The sequence below is a fragment of the Chiloscyllium plagiosum genome, chromosome 5 (genome assembly GCF_004010195.1).
Source record: "Chiloscyllium plagiosum isolate BGI_BamShark_2017 chromosome 5, ASM401019v2, whole genome shotgun sequence".
Lineage (NCBI taxonomy): Eukaryota > Metazoa > Chordata > Chondrichthyes > Orectolobiformes > Hemiscylliidae > Chiloscyllium > Chiloscyllium plagiosum.
Window position 1 is genome coordinate 6,562,676 of NC_057714.1, and position 16,341 is coordinate 6,579,016.

General features: G+C 39.8%; 1 protein-coding gene across 7 annotated transcripts in view; it reads right to left on the minus strand.

Annotated features, from left to right (window-relative positions):
- creb5b (cAMP responsive element binding protein 5b) overlaps positions 1-16,341 on the minus strand; it is a 455,445-nt gene that overhangs the window by 118,505 nt on the left and 320,599 nt on the right. For all 7 annotated transcript variants that reach the window (XM_043689528.1, XM_043689526.1, XM_043689527.1 and 4 more), the window contains one exon: positions 6,764-6,874. In XM_043689528.1, the coding sequence (XP_043545463.1) occupies positions 6,764-6,874 (111 nt within the window). The remainder of the gene's footprint in view (positions 1-6,763; positions 6,875-16,341) is intronic.

Consider the following 16,341-nt stretch of genomic DNA (forward strand, 5'->3'; position numbering starts at 1 on the left):
GCATTATTTCCCCCTCCAACTCTATTTTGATTTAGTCCCTGCCCTCCCCTTCACTGTTTGATCACACAGCATTACCCTTTGATGTGAAGGGCACTGCTTGTCACTGGCCACTCGGGTGTTTCCTTTCTTCCTGGTGGTGGAAAATTGAATTTAGAAAAAGAAACTTGAGTGTAAGAGGTTCTGTTCATTCTAAGAGGTGGCTCTGGGAATGCTGGAACAGCAAGGGTCTTTTCTCTATGGTGGGGGAGTTCAAAACTAGGGAGCATACTTTTACGGTGAGAGGAAAAAGATTTAAAAAGAACACGAGGGACAACTATTTTACAAAAGAAACAGATTAGTGTGTGCAGTCAACGCCCAGAGGAAATGGTGAATGCAATGTTACAACATTTAGAAAACCTCTGGGTTATTACATGAATGGGAAAGGTTTGGAGGGATATGGGTTAAATGTAGGCAGGTGGGACTAGTTAGTTTAGATGCATGGTTGGCATGGAGTAGTTGGACTGAAGGGTTTGTTCCCATGCTGTGTCACTCTATGACTCTCCACATGATAGTAAAGGCTGACTTGGTGGGAGGCTCTGAGGCCAAATGGTCTATTCCTGTTCCTCAGTCCTATATTCCCTAAGTGAAAGGCTGTGAATCATTTGAACATCACCTCCAGGTGCTGTAAGGAGAACACATACACAAGAGAGAGTTGATGTAAATGATGGAAGTGTGCATAAACGCTATAACTGTGCACTACCCACATGACAAAAATTTACTGTGCAGGCACACCAAAGCCCTGTAAGTGATACATACACAAGAATCTCTGACAGGAGCATTCGAATCATGGTTCTTTACGCATATCCATCACTTCTTCTTCAAAAGTAACTGAGAGGTGGAGTAGCAGATGTGGGTGAAACATGCAGTCTGGCTCCTGAGAACAGCCTCTTGGATCTAGAAAGGGCCTCTGCCCTAGCAGCATGGCAGCTGGAGAGAGCCATGTGGCACGATGGTGTTGAAGGAATAATGGTTCTTCTTCTCCAACAATGCCGGAGAGGGGAATCTCTCCTTCATCAGCCCCAGTCTCCTCCTCCACCTCACTTCCAGTCCCCTCATCCCCAGCCTGGTGACATCAGCAGCATTTCCCGCAACCAGTTGAGGCCAGTTGACATCATGGGCCATTCCTGCACATGTGCTGGTGCCATTTTGGCCGATATTAAAAATCCAATAAACATCTACCTTGCAAATGGCTTTTTTCAAAACAAGTTAAGCTCTGAGAAATTTTGCAAAGGCAAATTTATAGGAAACTTAGTTGTGGCAATGCTGTATTACTGTGATGTTGAGGGCAGTCTCATTACCTTTAATGAGGTAACTATAAGTTTGAGTCCTATACCTCAGTTTATTAGAATGCAAGCAGATGCAATGTGATTTGGAGGCATGAAGTTGCAAAATATTAATTACCTATTTTGACTAAGGTGTTACATTAAAAAACAACATATAATGACATTTCTGCAGGTAGTTCCTTTTTGTGCTTTCAAAACAAACTTTTTGAAAAAAATCTTCTACCTATATTATTCTGAAAAAAGAACCACAGCTCAGATTTTGCTAAACTAGCAGTTAGGCAGCAACATAGACTGTTGTTACAGGGTGAAACTGACAACAACTCCTAGTGTTTGCATTTGCACAGTTAACAGCAGAAATCTGGAAGCTGTTGTCAGCAGTGCCCTGCTCCTCCACTTGCTGTGCTGTTGCAGTGGAATCTAATCAGAAATCATTGAAACAGCAAGAATGAGGACTGATTATCCATTATCATAGCATTGAAGGTTATTGAAAAACCTAAGCTATGTTTGTCATGATTAACTAACATTTAACAGCCAAACAACCTCCGAGAACACCCCCCCCACACAAAAATTTCACAGAAATGCAGTCTTTCTTCCTATGAACACTGATGTTGCAAATGTTCAAAATATTTTTGACATACTTCTCGTGCTTAATTCCATTTGCTTTGCTTCCTGTACAATGATTTTAATATTAGTGACATTTCCATTTTTAAAATTTTTTATCCTTTTCCATTTCTGGTGCCTCTCCATGCCCACAGAGGGAAAAGTCATAAGAGCATTTTTCCACTCTTAGCCAATTGACATGCCGCCATTTCAATGAGAAGGTCCAGCCTTTCTGAAAGTTGCCAGTTCATGAAACACTGGCTGCTGTCCTATCCTGATGCACCAACACAAATGCTGGCTGCACGGGAATTGCAACAATTCCTTAGAAACAGACACTGATGGATGGAGCCTGGATGAAGTCCAAGGTTTTGTCTGGTATATTGGTGGACAAGGTTGAGTTGGGACATGACAGAGAGGAAATATGGGGGGTTTCACCTGGTAGGAAACCCCTCCCCATCTAAGATGATTATCGCAAACTATCATTTAAAAATGAAAACAACTGCTTCAATGTTGAGCAGACAAGGAAAGTAAAGTCGAAATTAAATTTGATATTTTAATGCTTACTTGATAATTCAAAACACAATGTATTATTATTTATTGAGCTTTGCACAATTTTTGTGTTTACTTTACAAAAAAAGGAATATTCTCCCAAAGATTATGAGACAAGCGTGTTGCCTAAGCCCAAAATTCACAATGTACTTTAACATTTGCCCCATCACAGATTGTGAAGCCACTGGAAGGCATCTAAGGTACATCCGACCTCCATGCCTGCCAGACATTGCGGAGTTACCTAAATCCTCCCTTCAGTTCATCGTACTCTGGTATAGGGAACCCAAGCCAACCTTAAAAAAAAATTCTTCCAATCTCACCCCACTACTTGGTGTATCAGTCTCCAGTCTCACATCATACTTTGAATGAACAAGGGAAACAAAACTTCCAGTGCAGGGACTTCCCACATCTTGGTCAGCCCGACATCAATGAATAAATCAGAAATTACTCCAGAAATTCATAGGATCACATGGCAACTGCGGCAACTGTGTCCCTATCATTTCAAATGCAAGATGATATTTATGTAAAACATTTTGCATCACTGAAACATATCTTATTTGTTCCTCAGACAATGACCTTGACATTCTTTCAGAGGCTAAGACAGAATGGTAGGGGTGAAAATTTGTGATCGGGAAACTTAGAAGCATGGGTTAAGTTCTAAAATATGCAGTTACCATTTTAACCCTATTTCACAGTCACACCAGGCTAGACTGAGGGGCTAGCTGGTTGTTGAGCAGACCATAGCTTGGGGCAAAGTGAAGAAATGGGGGGGTTGAGCTAAAGGTCAAAAAGGCTGGAGGGAAATGGGAGTTGTATCATAGGAAGGAAAGATTGGAGCCAGAGGTATAATCAGAGGCCAAGTTCAAAGGTAGATAATGGTGCATATCTGAAGGGAGGTCTGAGGTCAGGGAAGGTGTCAAACAAGGAACCAGAGCAGAGCAGAGGTCAGAACAGTTAAACAGGAGGGGTGAGAAGTGGCAAGCTGAAAGGTTTGTGTGGAGAAATCAAAAGACCGGTGAATCAGGTAAAGTGGATCCAGCAGGTAAGTGGAAATACACTTAATGCCTGGATGCGGAAGTCGCTCATTTGTCTAATATTCCCAAAGTCAGTCAGGGTTGAATTTATGAACCCTTTTAACGCATCCTTCCAATAGGAAGGAGACCAGAATTGCACGCAATATTCCAAAAGTGGCCTGAGCAATATCCTGTACAGCCGCAACTTGACCTCCCAACTCCTGTACTCAATACTCTGACCAACAAAGGAAGTATTTGAATTGAAGAGATTGAGAATGACTTACAAATCTGGTGCAAAGTGGGCAATGACATTACAGTCATCCATGTGCTGCCGGTCACGTACATCTATGGTGGTGTGTATAATCTTGGCATAAAGGCAACTGAGAGTAAAGAGTTTTCCATCTAAGTAGTATTTAATATTCACATCAAGGGCCATTTGATCTTTGAAGTAAATGGCCACTTGGAAATAGTGTTGCAGCTCTCATATAGACCTGCTCGACCCTTGCATTGACTTTGAAGGCATTTGTTTAATATCTTCCACTCAAGGCACTTGCAGTCGCATCCTTTGGAAGAATTTGCAGGATTGTGATGAAGTTTCCAAATCTCTGGAGACCAGTCCAAAGAGCTTTGCAAATTACTGAATGAAATGTTTGGTCGGGTTGATGAATGCCATGAAGAGTTTCTGCTTGCATTCTTGGATTGTGAGAGGATCCTCTGCAAAGTCTGAAGTGTACTGTGTTTCTAGAAGGACTTCCTCAGCCATAGGAAGTGGATGATAGCGTGTCAGGAGTTTCCCTGCTACAGACAATAGGGGCATAGTCTGATAGTTTGCACAATATGATTTCTCTTCCTAATCGAAGACAGTTACTAACTGTTACATTCCTCAAATCAGGTGGGTTGCAGATAACTCTTTCTCCATCGCAATTCACAGGCAAAGTGTGTGGAGCCTCAAAGTGAACAAAGATCCAAAATCTTTAAAGACTTCAGTTGGGATACATCAGGGCTACACGTTTTGTTGTTTTTCATCCATTTTATTGTTTTTGTAGCTCTTTTATGGTGGCCCAACGATGGATTCGACCACAGGGTGCTGAGATATCCTGGAGAGTATCAGTTGCAACTGTGGATTCATTACTGGTGATTTCAAAATGTACTACAGAAGCAGCATTAAAATAGCTGTGAAGCATTTATTATCTACTAACCATAACAATGCTGTTGCTGCCATCCTGAAAAGGGCTGCTGTTTTAGGTAGTAGACTCTTTTAATATGTGAGTCAGGGCCTACATCACATACATAGGACTCTGGTTGCTACTTTCAGGCTCAATTGCACAGAGGGAACAGCTTTCGTGTTTTGGCCAGATTTGCAGATTGCAGAGGCCTCAGAAAGATTACTTTAAAATTAAAAGCAAGAGTGCGCCTTCAAGCCACATAACAATAATCTGGAGATCCGCTGCCTTCTGCCTTGCATGATCACACCCCCACCATAACCAGCAAGGCAATCAACAGACTGTTGGATTATTTGCAGTGAGTTGTACCAAGATTCCCATTCCATGCCTCGACACTGCACTTCTACTAAATGAGGCCCAGGCTTCAAAACATGGATGATATACCAATTGCACTAACTGTCCAATAGTTAAAATCTGCTCCATTATGTTCATAAGGAGATCAAAGACAGTTGGGGGAGGGGAGGGAGTTTTAAAAATTAATGGCTCTGAGAGGCACAACGCAACTTTCAAATATGACATTAGTTTATCTGATTGAAACTGCTACATGTGCACGCATCTGTATTGTCACAAGCTGGTGTTCTGTTCTTGAGAAGCTGGATATCTCATTTTTATATGTAAATCAGCTCGGGCAGTACAGTTAGGAACTTGATTTAAATTAAGTTGTTGTGAGCTGGGTTTCCCAAGGCTTAGGAAATCAGGCCAGTGGATCAAGCAGTTAAGTGCTTTTTCAGAGAATCCTGGTGAGTTAGGAGGAGCAAGAGTGTCTGCCTAGCCCCTTAAGTAAATTTCCTGTTGTGCCTAGCTTCCTATTACAGTCTCCAATCCAGAAGCTATGCCTGATCAATCCTGACTGCTGCCACTTTTCAACTTGTATCTCACAATCTCATCCGATCTCTCTTCCCAGTCTACCCTCCCCACTCCCTCAATGCACAGAAACGAACACACACAAACACACCTGCTACTCCACAATCTCTTTTGATCCTTCCTCCCATCTAACTTAACCTGATCAAATGCAAACTTTCTGAGTGTGGCCTTCCCACCTGGCTAACTTGTCAATGTGACTGTACACTGCCAGGGGGCAGGTTAAAAATTGATAAATTCCTGTACTGTATTGCAAATTTCTCCTGAATAAAAGCTTTCTCCAGTTCTGTCCCTGTAAATTTCAGGGCTCAAACAAATTAACTGTTACCTACAAGCATCAAAAACAGGTCTGTAGTAATAAGCTACTGTGGAAATGCCATCAGCTACATGTAATTAAGAACATCTACACCTTGTAAAAGTATGTACTGCATTGAGCTGTAGCATACATAAAGATACATAAATACTTCAGTCTTCCAAACATTGTTTTGTAATTGAATAACATATTCATATGGTTATATTCTTTCACTTTTTGTGTGTAACACTAACAAGGATGTGCAGTAGCAAGGAATCAATCAATACTTGGAATTCAGCTTAGACCATAAATCAAATAAAATTTGCTGAAATCACAATCAATTTTTAAGTACTATGGAAAGCTTAAGTATAAAAGCCAAAAATCTGAAAACGTCACTCAGCCCAAGTTAAATCAAAGAACTGGAAGCTGTTTGGATGATTTAATAAGTAAGTTATCTAATATCTTATCCATATTCCTTAAGCAGCAAATTCAGAAATCACTCATTATTATCAAGTCAGATATTAAGCAACCATACTAAACAAGCTCATGTAGAATAGTATAAAGCAACACCCATTATGGATAATTCTGATTCATTATAACATTCCTGAGAGCTGAACAATACTATTACAACACATCTAAAGTTTCACCATTACTATCAAGACAAAAATTACTCAATGAGCTCCAGGGGCCATAATAAACAAGCTGTTCGAGAACCACTAGCAACATATACTCTATTTGTGATTTAAACTTCTTAAAAAAAATCCAGAAACTGTGTAATACATTAACTTTACAGGCAGTTGGAATGTATTTAAAACCATGAGGTTCATGGAAATTACAGATAATTCCACACCCTTCCACCCCCATGCACACTCATGCAGACAAAGAATGTTTTGCTTTTCTTACCATTTTGGCTTCTGAATGCATTTGTTGGACTTGAGGAGGAGTGCACTGATTATTTAGAGAAGGGCCTGGCATTCCCATGATATTAGAGCTCATGGATAATTGTCTGTCCATCTTTGAAATAGAGAGAAAAAAAATGTATATTTTAGACCTGGTTTTAAAAGGGTGTCATTTTACAGGTTAACAATTGAGATACATACAATTATATTTTGACAGGTATATTCTCGGCTGTGTTTATTTGACATTGTTTAAAAAACAGGCTAACTTAGTAACAACTAAATATTTACACTTTCTCCACCAAGATGCTCAACGAGTGACAATGATTGAAAAACCAGTTCCTTTCAGAGTTGCATAATTTGCTAAATTTCTCCGGTTCTTTAACAAAAGGCATTTACATATTTATTTATGTTATTGTCTGTTTGTGTTATCTAATTTCAGTTGATACAATGATAGAAAATACTGAGATTAAGTTACCATCTCCTGGGATACCACACATTCACTTAATTAATGCATTGATCTGTATTATTCATCACTATTTACAGAATGGAATTTCAAAATGAATGAATGATTCATACATAGAAATTAATGACTCTCCCACAGCAAGTCTGGTCATGGAAGGGCATTTAATAAGGGCGGGTGGCAGGCTTGGTCTCTGCTGCCTTCACACCAATGCACTGATCTCCTGGATGGACCTCCTGCTCCATCCCAACTTGGGCATTAAATGGGCAATTAATGGCTACTTAAGGGCCTCATCCCGCCATTTGGTAGTAATCATCCAGTGCGGAGAGGATTCTCCATGATCAAGGGAAACAGCATCAGGAAGGAAGGGCCCACTGACAGCCAGCCCCTTGACCTTGCTGCAAACCCTTACCTGAGATGCCTCCTGCTATCACTCACCTGCAGCTGTGTTCATGGTGAACCAAGCCCTCAGAGAAGTGTAAGTGCTGGCAGCAGCCACCATTTCCCTGATGGCACTAATCAACATAGAATTGCTGGCCTCTGATTGGCAGGCAGCTCTCAGCCAAACAGACTTATGCCCTGTGGTCTTTGATGCATGAGGTGGCCTGCTGCTGCCCCGTTAAGTGGCTGATTGGCACTTAATGCAAAAACAGCAATATGGGATTTTCCCTGGTGCCAAGTCATCTTGTTTTTTTACAAAGTATCTCTCTTAATGACCATAATATAGAAGCAATTGGCAAAAATGTCAGTATAACATTTTTAAAAGTGAGGGGATAAAATGAACTTTTCAAAGCTCAATCAATCCCACACTTGAAGAAAATACATACGAGAAGGAACCAAAAAGAAAGAAGATCCACCATTAATCTTGGGATCTAATAAACTTGTTAACATAACCTGAAAAGATATTTGACTTCTTCTGATATTTAGTGCAAGCAGGTCATCACTTTGGTCTATTGCCTGACTGCACACTGCAAGGAGGCAATCCCTCAACCAAAATCTTAGGAAACCAACATCCAATGGACAAGGAAAGGAAATCAGAAAATCAGTACAAAAAAAGTCATAAAAATAACAATTTTAATCACATAAGAATTAGCAGCAGGAATAGACAATGCAGACCCTCAAATCTTCTCCACATTTAGTATGATCAAAAGTGATCCTTCCCCTTAATTCCATTTCCTGCCTGCTGTCTTCATCCTTTCTTCTCTGAGAAACCAAAAATCTGCCTATCTTGGACTTAAGTATTCTCAACAATGGTGTATCCATGTCCTTCTGGGACAGAGTGAAGAATTCCAGGAAGGAAATGTCTCCTCATCGTAGCCTTAAATAATCAGTCCTTTATCCTGAAACTGTGCCCCCACGCTCTAGATTCTCTGGCCAGAGGAAAGCATTAATCGGTGTCTATCAATTAAGCCCCTTTGGAATCTTGTATGTCTTAATAAAATTACCTCCCAATTACAATTTTTGAAAGAAAAGAGTTTATGAACCTTCAATATTCTGTTGAAAGTAATCATTTCAACTGATCAAAAATGCTTGCACGTTAAGCAGAGCAGCAAGCAAAACAATACTTGAGACAATGTTTCAGTAGACAGAATGTCCTTTAATAACATGATTAGATCCCAAGTCTTTGCATCAATCATATTTTAACCAAGGCATAAGGTGCATTACCCAAAGTGACCTTGCTCACAATTTAAGCAGAATTATCCTAGCCATCCTCTTTTATAAAGCAAGTAAATCAAAGTTTCAGGTCAGAAGCCTCTGAATTTGGGAACTCTCTTTTATAAAAAAGAAAAACTTCTCCTCTCAGTCATCCTGAAACTAAGGCAGGAAACTGTATAGTGATGGAAACATCCTCTGTGAATCCTTCACATCTGTTAATAGCAGTAAGCCCTTGCACAATGTATTTGAGAATTAATACTAATTGTTGGAATCACCAGAGGAATAATGCCATCTGTTAGCACTGAGCCTTCTGTAGAAGTTGTTAGAGTGCTTTAGGTTCAAATATGGCTTCGGGACAGTTCCGGGCATTTTAATAGTTGTGCAATTGTATTTAAATCTTCCAATTCCAATCCCAAAGGTCTGCTTTAGTAGTAAGTACTAATGATGAAACGTGCTTTATCTTTTATTTTAAACCTTTATTATTCATTATGTGCTATCTGTGTATTGAGATACTACTATGAAATATCCTTGGCTGTGGGATTTTGCCCATATGCTGTTTAAGGCTGCTTGTTTCTTATCTCTTCAGTCTGCAACTGTTGATGCACTGCGATATTCTTTTCTTGTTATCTGTGCATGGTAGGTTATTAAACACAGCTCTCCAGAGTAGTATCTAAGAACTCACTCCTTACATGCTCACTCTATACTAGTGTCTGCTCCCTAACTGATGTCAGAGTCATCTAATCAGATATATCACCATCACTGAAATGAATTTCATAATACCACATCTCTTCGCAAGTTTCTCTCTATCTTGTCTACACAATTTTAGTAGTTTACTTTTACTTACTTACAGTCTTTGTACTCATTAAAGTCATTTTCACATTGTTATTTGCATTATCACTGTTATCACCATTATAACAACCTCACTGCCCCTACAATGTCTAAATTTCACAGGTTGAGATGATGTGGAATCCAGTCTGGATATTTCAATCTGGTTTGCTTGCGTTCAGAACTAAGATAATGAGTTTGGACCACATTAGGAATTAGAATTAAAATCCCAAAAGTATGGAAACAGGCCCTTCAGCACAACAAGTCCATACCGACCCTCCAAAGAGTATCCCACCCAAACCCATACCCCATTACTCTACATTTACCCCTGACTAATGCACATAACCTACGCATCCCTGAACACTATGGGCAATTTAGCTAAGCCAATTCACCTCACCTGACATCTTTGGATTGTGGGAGGAAACCAGAGTACCTGGAAGAACGTGCAAACTCCACACAGCCAGTCGCCCGAGGCTGGAGTCAAACCCAGGTTGGCAGTGCTCACCATTGAGCTACCATGCCACCGTACCATTCTGTACAACATATGATGAAGTAACAGGGATTCATATCCACATCCTGTGATAATCATACTCAGTCTCACTTCTTAGTTCAACTAAGACCAGTGACTGTTCAGGCATTTTGACAATATGAAATCTCAGTTGATTAGTTTGTCTAATGACCATGGCTTCTGACTTTCTGTTCCTCAACCTGACTTTCTGTCCTGGCGTTCAGGCTATCAGAGTATTTGTGCTGTCACTGGAGATACACTATACCTGCTGCTTTTTGTTGTGGATTTTCTCCAGTTGTTTCATTTTCATGTGGCATTTGAAGATATGTTTGGCGTGAAGTTGTGGTCTAAATCTGTAAAACTGTTTTTAATCTTCCCATTGTAATAGCACAGACAGAAAGCTGAACCAAATCAGCCTTTCTGTCATTGTAATCACAACACAATAAAACTACAGTGTTATACAATACAACTACACACAAAATGGTCACTCCAATGGTTCCTAACCAGACTTTTAAGTAAGCAATCCCAGATTTTGTGAATAATTAATTTCCAGACACTAGTTTTGTACCTTAAACAATATATTTAATAATTTATTAAATAAACAATAACTTCAGCAGAAAGGAAATTAAATAACATGATAAGCTGATTAATGACTGTGCTTTAAACCTAAAACATTTGGGTTTAAAGCACAGACAGACAAACAAACACAGTTAAAAGATAAATGAAAGGGAAAGAAACAAATCTGGTCAGATTACTTAAATGGCTTTCACGTTGCATTGTTTACAGGCATAACTGTGGACTCATTGGCTGTTTTTCTGAAATATTGACCAGGATCACCTTCTCAGTTCAGCCAGGCAAAGGCAGCAATACCTCAAATGCAGCTTTCTACCCTTTGGGCTTCTGGAAGCGAATGTATCAGGTTAGGGAGAAAGCTTTCAAATCTTCATGCTGTCTCAGCAGCAGACCAGAACCATTGCCTCTGAAAACACTGTTACAAAAAAGTAACTTTCATTCTGATTCTGCCTTGATAAACCTATCGACATCTTCCAAGGCCTCAATTACCATTCAATTGACATCTGCTTGAACATAGGGTCTTTTTCAGGCTTGCTAGAACCAATTCCTAGGTACTGGCAATTTGGCAATTTGGCAATTCCCAGGTATTTGGCAATTTCAGCTTTCCATTTAAACACCATGCTCTTCCTGGTCTCACTGTATCTTTTAGAAACGTTTAAATCAAGGCTCAGTCTGTTATGAGCGTCCAGACTTAGCCTCACAAACAAACAAAGCCTGTTTTGTCTTTTCTTTTTAGCATAAGCTGTCCCAAAGCCCATAAGTCATTTCCAGCTCACAATTAAAAACTGATAAAAGAATAAAAATAATGAAATATCAGAGGGGGTTCTAATGCCATTAATAATTCTATGGTGAGCACCCATTATTATTTATGATGTAGAGGTGCCGGTTTGGACTGGGGTGTACAAAGTTAAAAATCACACAACACCAGGTCATAGTCCAATAGGTTTATTTGGAAGCATGAGCTTTCGGAGCACTGCTCCTTCATCATGTAACTAGTTGCCTAATAATGATTTTTAACATTATTAATTGTGTTCTTCTGTAACTGAGCTGAATTAATTCTCAGTCTGGATTCTTGTGTAGCAGAGAGCTTACAGTTTTGACCATTCTTTCCACCTTGCCATTCAACTGAGAATAGAGTGGAGAACTTGCCACCTGGCTGATGCCTGCCTCCTCACAAATTGAGGTCCATTGTCCACTATCAATTCTTTCAGTACCTGTGAATCACAAAGGTACTTTCCAGAGCTCTGACCACTGAGTTTGCTGTGACTGGATATTTAAATTCATCTTCAATAATAATTGACTGAGACTAAATAAATCTTCCCTCCAAAATCAAACATATCCATCACTATCCTTTCACATATACTTTCCAGAAATCTTAATAAAATCGTTGGCTCTGTAGCCTCATGACAAAAGTCTGGCATGACAAAATGTAATCCTGTATGTCTTTTGAGATGCCCAGTTACCCACATTTACTATTGTATTATTGCTCTTCATTTCAATGATACCTAGATGTCTCCTGTGAAATTTGTGTAAGATTTCTGGTCATATTGACTTTGGTGCAACAGCTTTATAGTGGTACACCAATATATCTTAAACTATTGTCAAGTGTTGTTTCTGCATGTGGTAACTTTTCAGCACTTGGTCTGTCGAATGATATTTCAACCACCCTTGAGTTGTATGTGTGCACTCATTGTCAGGTTTCTGGTTGCACAAATTTGTCTGGGTTCTCCCTCAGTTGCCAGTGAATTGTTGGTTACAGCCAGAGAATAAGACTCTACTTCTACAAGAATAAGAGAACAATCCACTATTGTTCTTGAGAGTGTAACTGTCATTAGTTGTGTCTTGCCTGGATTACAGGGAGGAGTGCAAATACTGGAGATCAGAGTCGAGAGTGTGGTGCTGGAAAGGCACAGCAGGTCAGGTAGCATCTGAAGAGCAGAGGAATCGATGTTTCGGGCATAAGCCCTTCATCATGAAGAGCTGATGAAGGGCTTATGCCCAAAACATCGATTCTCCTGCTCCTTGGATACTGCTTGACCTGCTGTTCTTTTCCAGCACCTCACTCTCGACTCTTGCCTGGATTACAGGCTATTCCAAAATCTGAATCTGTGACTATGTAGAGGCATTTTTGAGATTTCTTTTGATCCTAGTCATACTACCAAAGGCTTATGATCTGTGTTGACCTGAAATGTCTATGTCCAATCTCTTTAACAGAATCAACAATTGCACATACAGATTGTTATAAATGTGCTGCCTTGATTGTGCTGTTACTGCATGTGTCAGCCTGAAGCTATTCTTTAGCACTGAAAGGACTGTTTCCTGAGCTCCCACTTCTGGTTTTCTTAAAGTGTTTCTACATTATCAAATTCTTCAGGTCATGGCAAGATCTCTACTGCATTTGTCATCCTGGAAACTATTGTGCCTGACTTACTTGTGTTCTTCCTTCTTACCATTGAAATGTCCCGATCTGAGATTTTACTCTCCAGCTCATGGATGAGATTCAGTCTTCTGTGATTCCTTTTAGATTCAGACTCATAGAGACGTATAGAATGAAACCAGACCCTTCAGTCCAACTCGTTCATGCTGACCAGATATCCTAACCTAACCTAGTCCCATTTGTTGCATTTGGCCCATATCCCTCTAAATCCTTCTTATTCATATACCCATCCAGATGCCTCTTAAATGTTGAAATTGTACCAGCCTCCACCACTTCCTCTGGCAGCTCATTCCACACATGCACCACTCTCTGCATGAAAAAGCTGCCCCTTAGGTCCCTTTTAAATCTTTCCCCTCTCACCCTTAACTTATGCCCTCTAGTTCAGGCCTCCCCCAACACAGACCTTGTCTATTTATCCTATCCATACCTCTCATGATTTTATAAACCTCTATAGAGTCACCCCTCAGCCTCCGATGCTCCTGGGAAAACAGCCCCAGCCTATTCAGCCTCTCTCTGTAATTCAAACCCTCCAACCCTGGCAACATTTATTCTTGCACTTCAGAATCTTCCTGCTCTGTAGCCCTACAATCAAAGACTTTTAAGGTATTTTCCCAGTCTCCAGAGTCTTCTTCTTTCCCTTTTTTTTCGGTTTTCTATTGTCTTGGTAAATTACCTTTTTTTTCCTCAGCTGCATCTTCAAAGTCTTCCAAGGTCCTGTTCTGTTCTGACTTTCAAATCTTTGCTTTTCAGCTGTGCACTTTGCATTCCATTTTTACTTGAGATCCAGGCTCTGGAGTTTATTTCCTTAGCTGTCACCATACTTGTCTTGGGCTTTAGGCCAATTCTATTGAATATTTGACAGCTGTAGAGAATAGAACATTGTGGCAAGATTCTACAAGGTAGAATCTACAGCTGATGTTAAAAAAGCGTTTCAGACCTGGTAAGAGACACGCAGCAGCAATGAGAGCCAGCAACTTCTTGGAGATGGTTATAGGTTAGTTCAGTTACTGATGATCTGTAGGAGTAGTCCTGAGTTGATACTTAGCCACAGTCTCTGTGAACTAAGTTTAAATCCCTAGTGGGAATATGAAAGCTTATTAAAAAGGTGCAAATTACAGGCTGGGACACCTTAGAAGTAAACAAAGTACAAATAGCTTAGAGCGAGCAGGGATAGGGAACAGGATCACACAGCATGGTTATAATGAGGGAAATCAAAGGCCACAGAAACAATTTAAAACAAGTTCTCAAAACCTAGGCATGTCAGAAAGCCAATTCAAAGTAGTAAAGAGTGAAGTAGAAGCCTAAATAGGCCAAGTTTAGTAGCAGAAGAAAGTTAAGAGACCCTGTTGATGCCACAGAAAATTTGAGATCAATTTTTTAAACTGCAGTAAAGGCAGAAGGAATGTGTTCCAACCGCAGATAGTGGAAATCATCCAGAAAAAAAACCCGTGAAACGTTAGTAGCACCCCAGACAGTGGAAATCATCTAGGGTGGCACAGTGGTTAGCATTATTGCCTCATAGTGCCAGGGACCTGGGTTCAATTCTAGCCTCAGGTGGAGATTTGATGTTGTCCCCTAGCCTGCGGTACATTTTTACCGGGTGCCCTGGTTTCCGCCCACAGTCTAAAGATGTTCTGGTTGTCTGGATGGGCCATGCTAAATAACTCATTGGGTTATGTAGTGCATTAGCCATGAGAAATATGAGGATTGGTCTGGGGGGGATGCTGTTTGGAAGGTTGGTGTGGACTTGTTGGGCCAAATTGCCTGTTTCCACACAGTGAGAGCCTATTAAAATAAAACAGTATTTGTCTTACGGAACTGAAAGAGTGGAATTCATTTCGTAAAGCTACTAAGAGAACATGAATCATATTATAGCTGCAATTAGCGGGATTAATCAAGAGAAGCTACAAAATAGTGAGAATCATTCGTTTTACTTGCACAAGCAAGAATCCTCCATTGCACTCATAAGTGGCAGGAATTTTCCATTTTGATCACACAAACAGAAGAAAGGCTTCCATACAGCAGCACACAGTAGCAGCATTAATATACTGCAGAATCAAACGTCTACAAAGCAAGGAAATTTAATTATCATATTAGGAAGACAGATCAGCAGAAATGGTATTGCCAGGAAAGTTTAACTCCGAGATGGGACAGATAGAACTGAATGTTAAACATTTTGGAGAACATAATTCTTGAGGCACAGAATTTCTTCCAAAACAGATACCAAATCAGAAAATGGACAAGTAAATATGTTTTGTATTTGATTGGAACTATAACATATTATATTACAGCTTGCCAAGTTGTAAAAGAAGCAGCAAACACTTCTAACAAAGTTCTACAAGCCTTTGACAATTACTTTTACCCCAGAAGAAATAAAAAAAAACAAATGCCTGATTTAAGAGTTCCGTATTCAGGGAATTTGTAGATCATTTCATCAATGATCTCCATAAATTAGTGGAAAAATGTGACTGTGGAGCTTTCAAGTCAGAATCATGAGAGATAGGATTTTTGCTGAAATTGCTTGAGTCCTTGTGAAGATAATTACAGTTAAAAAAAAGATTTGACTCTAGAGAAAACCATTCAGATGGTGAGTGAAAAAAAAGTTGGGAAGCAACATGAGTCAATCCTGAGAGGGGACTGATCTTATGATAGGAGAACAGTAGAATCTGTTCAGTTAAACCACAAAAGTCCTAACCAGACACATAAGAAGCCACTTCAGAGAGTAGATCAGACTCACGATAGTATTACTGTGGTGTATTAGGTCAGTGTTACTGCTGTGAAGCAAGGAAACTTCGTGGAAAAGAGCTATTAAAAATAATCCTTTATCTGTATGACCATAAGCCACTTTTAGACAATGAGCAAAAGTAAAACATAATCACACAGCATCAAGAAAACAAATGGCTATTCGCACAAAGAAGCTTATGAGGTATAACAACATACAATAGAAGGAAATAGAAGAAAAACCAGAGGTTTTCCAAGAGAGATAGGTGATCCCCATTACTAGCTTTTTGGCAAGAATGCGTTTATGTACATGGAAATCTCACTAACTTTACACTTGATATAGAAAACAAAACAATGTATTTTTGATGGAAAGTTATTTTGTCTATATTCCCTACAGTGTGT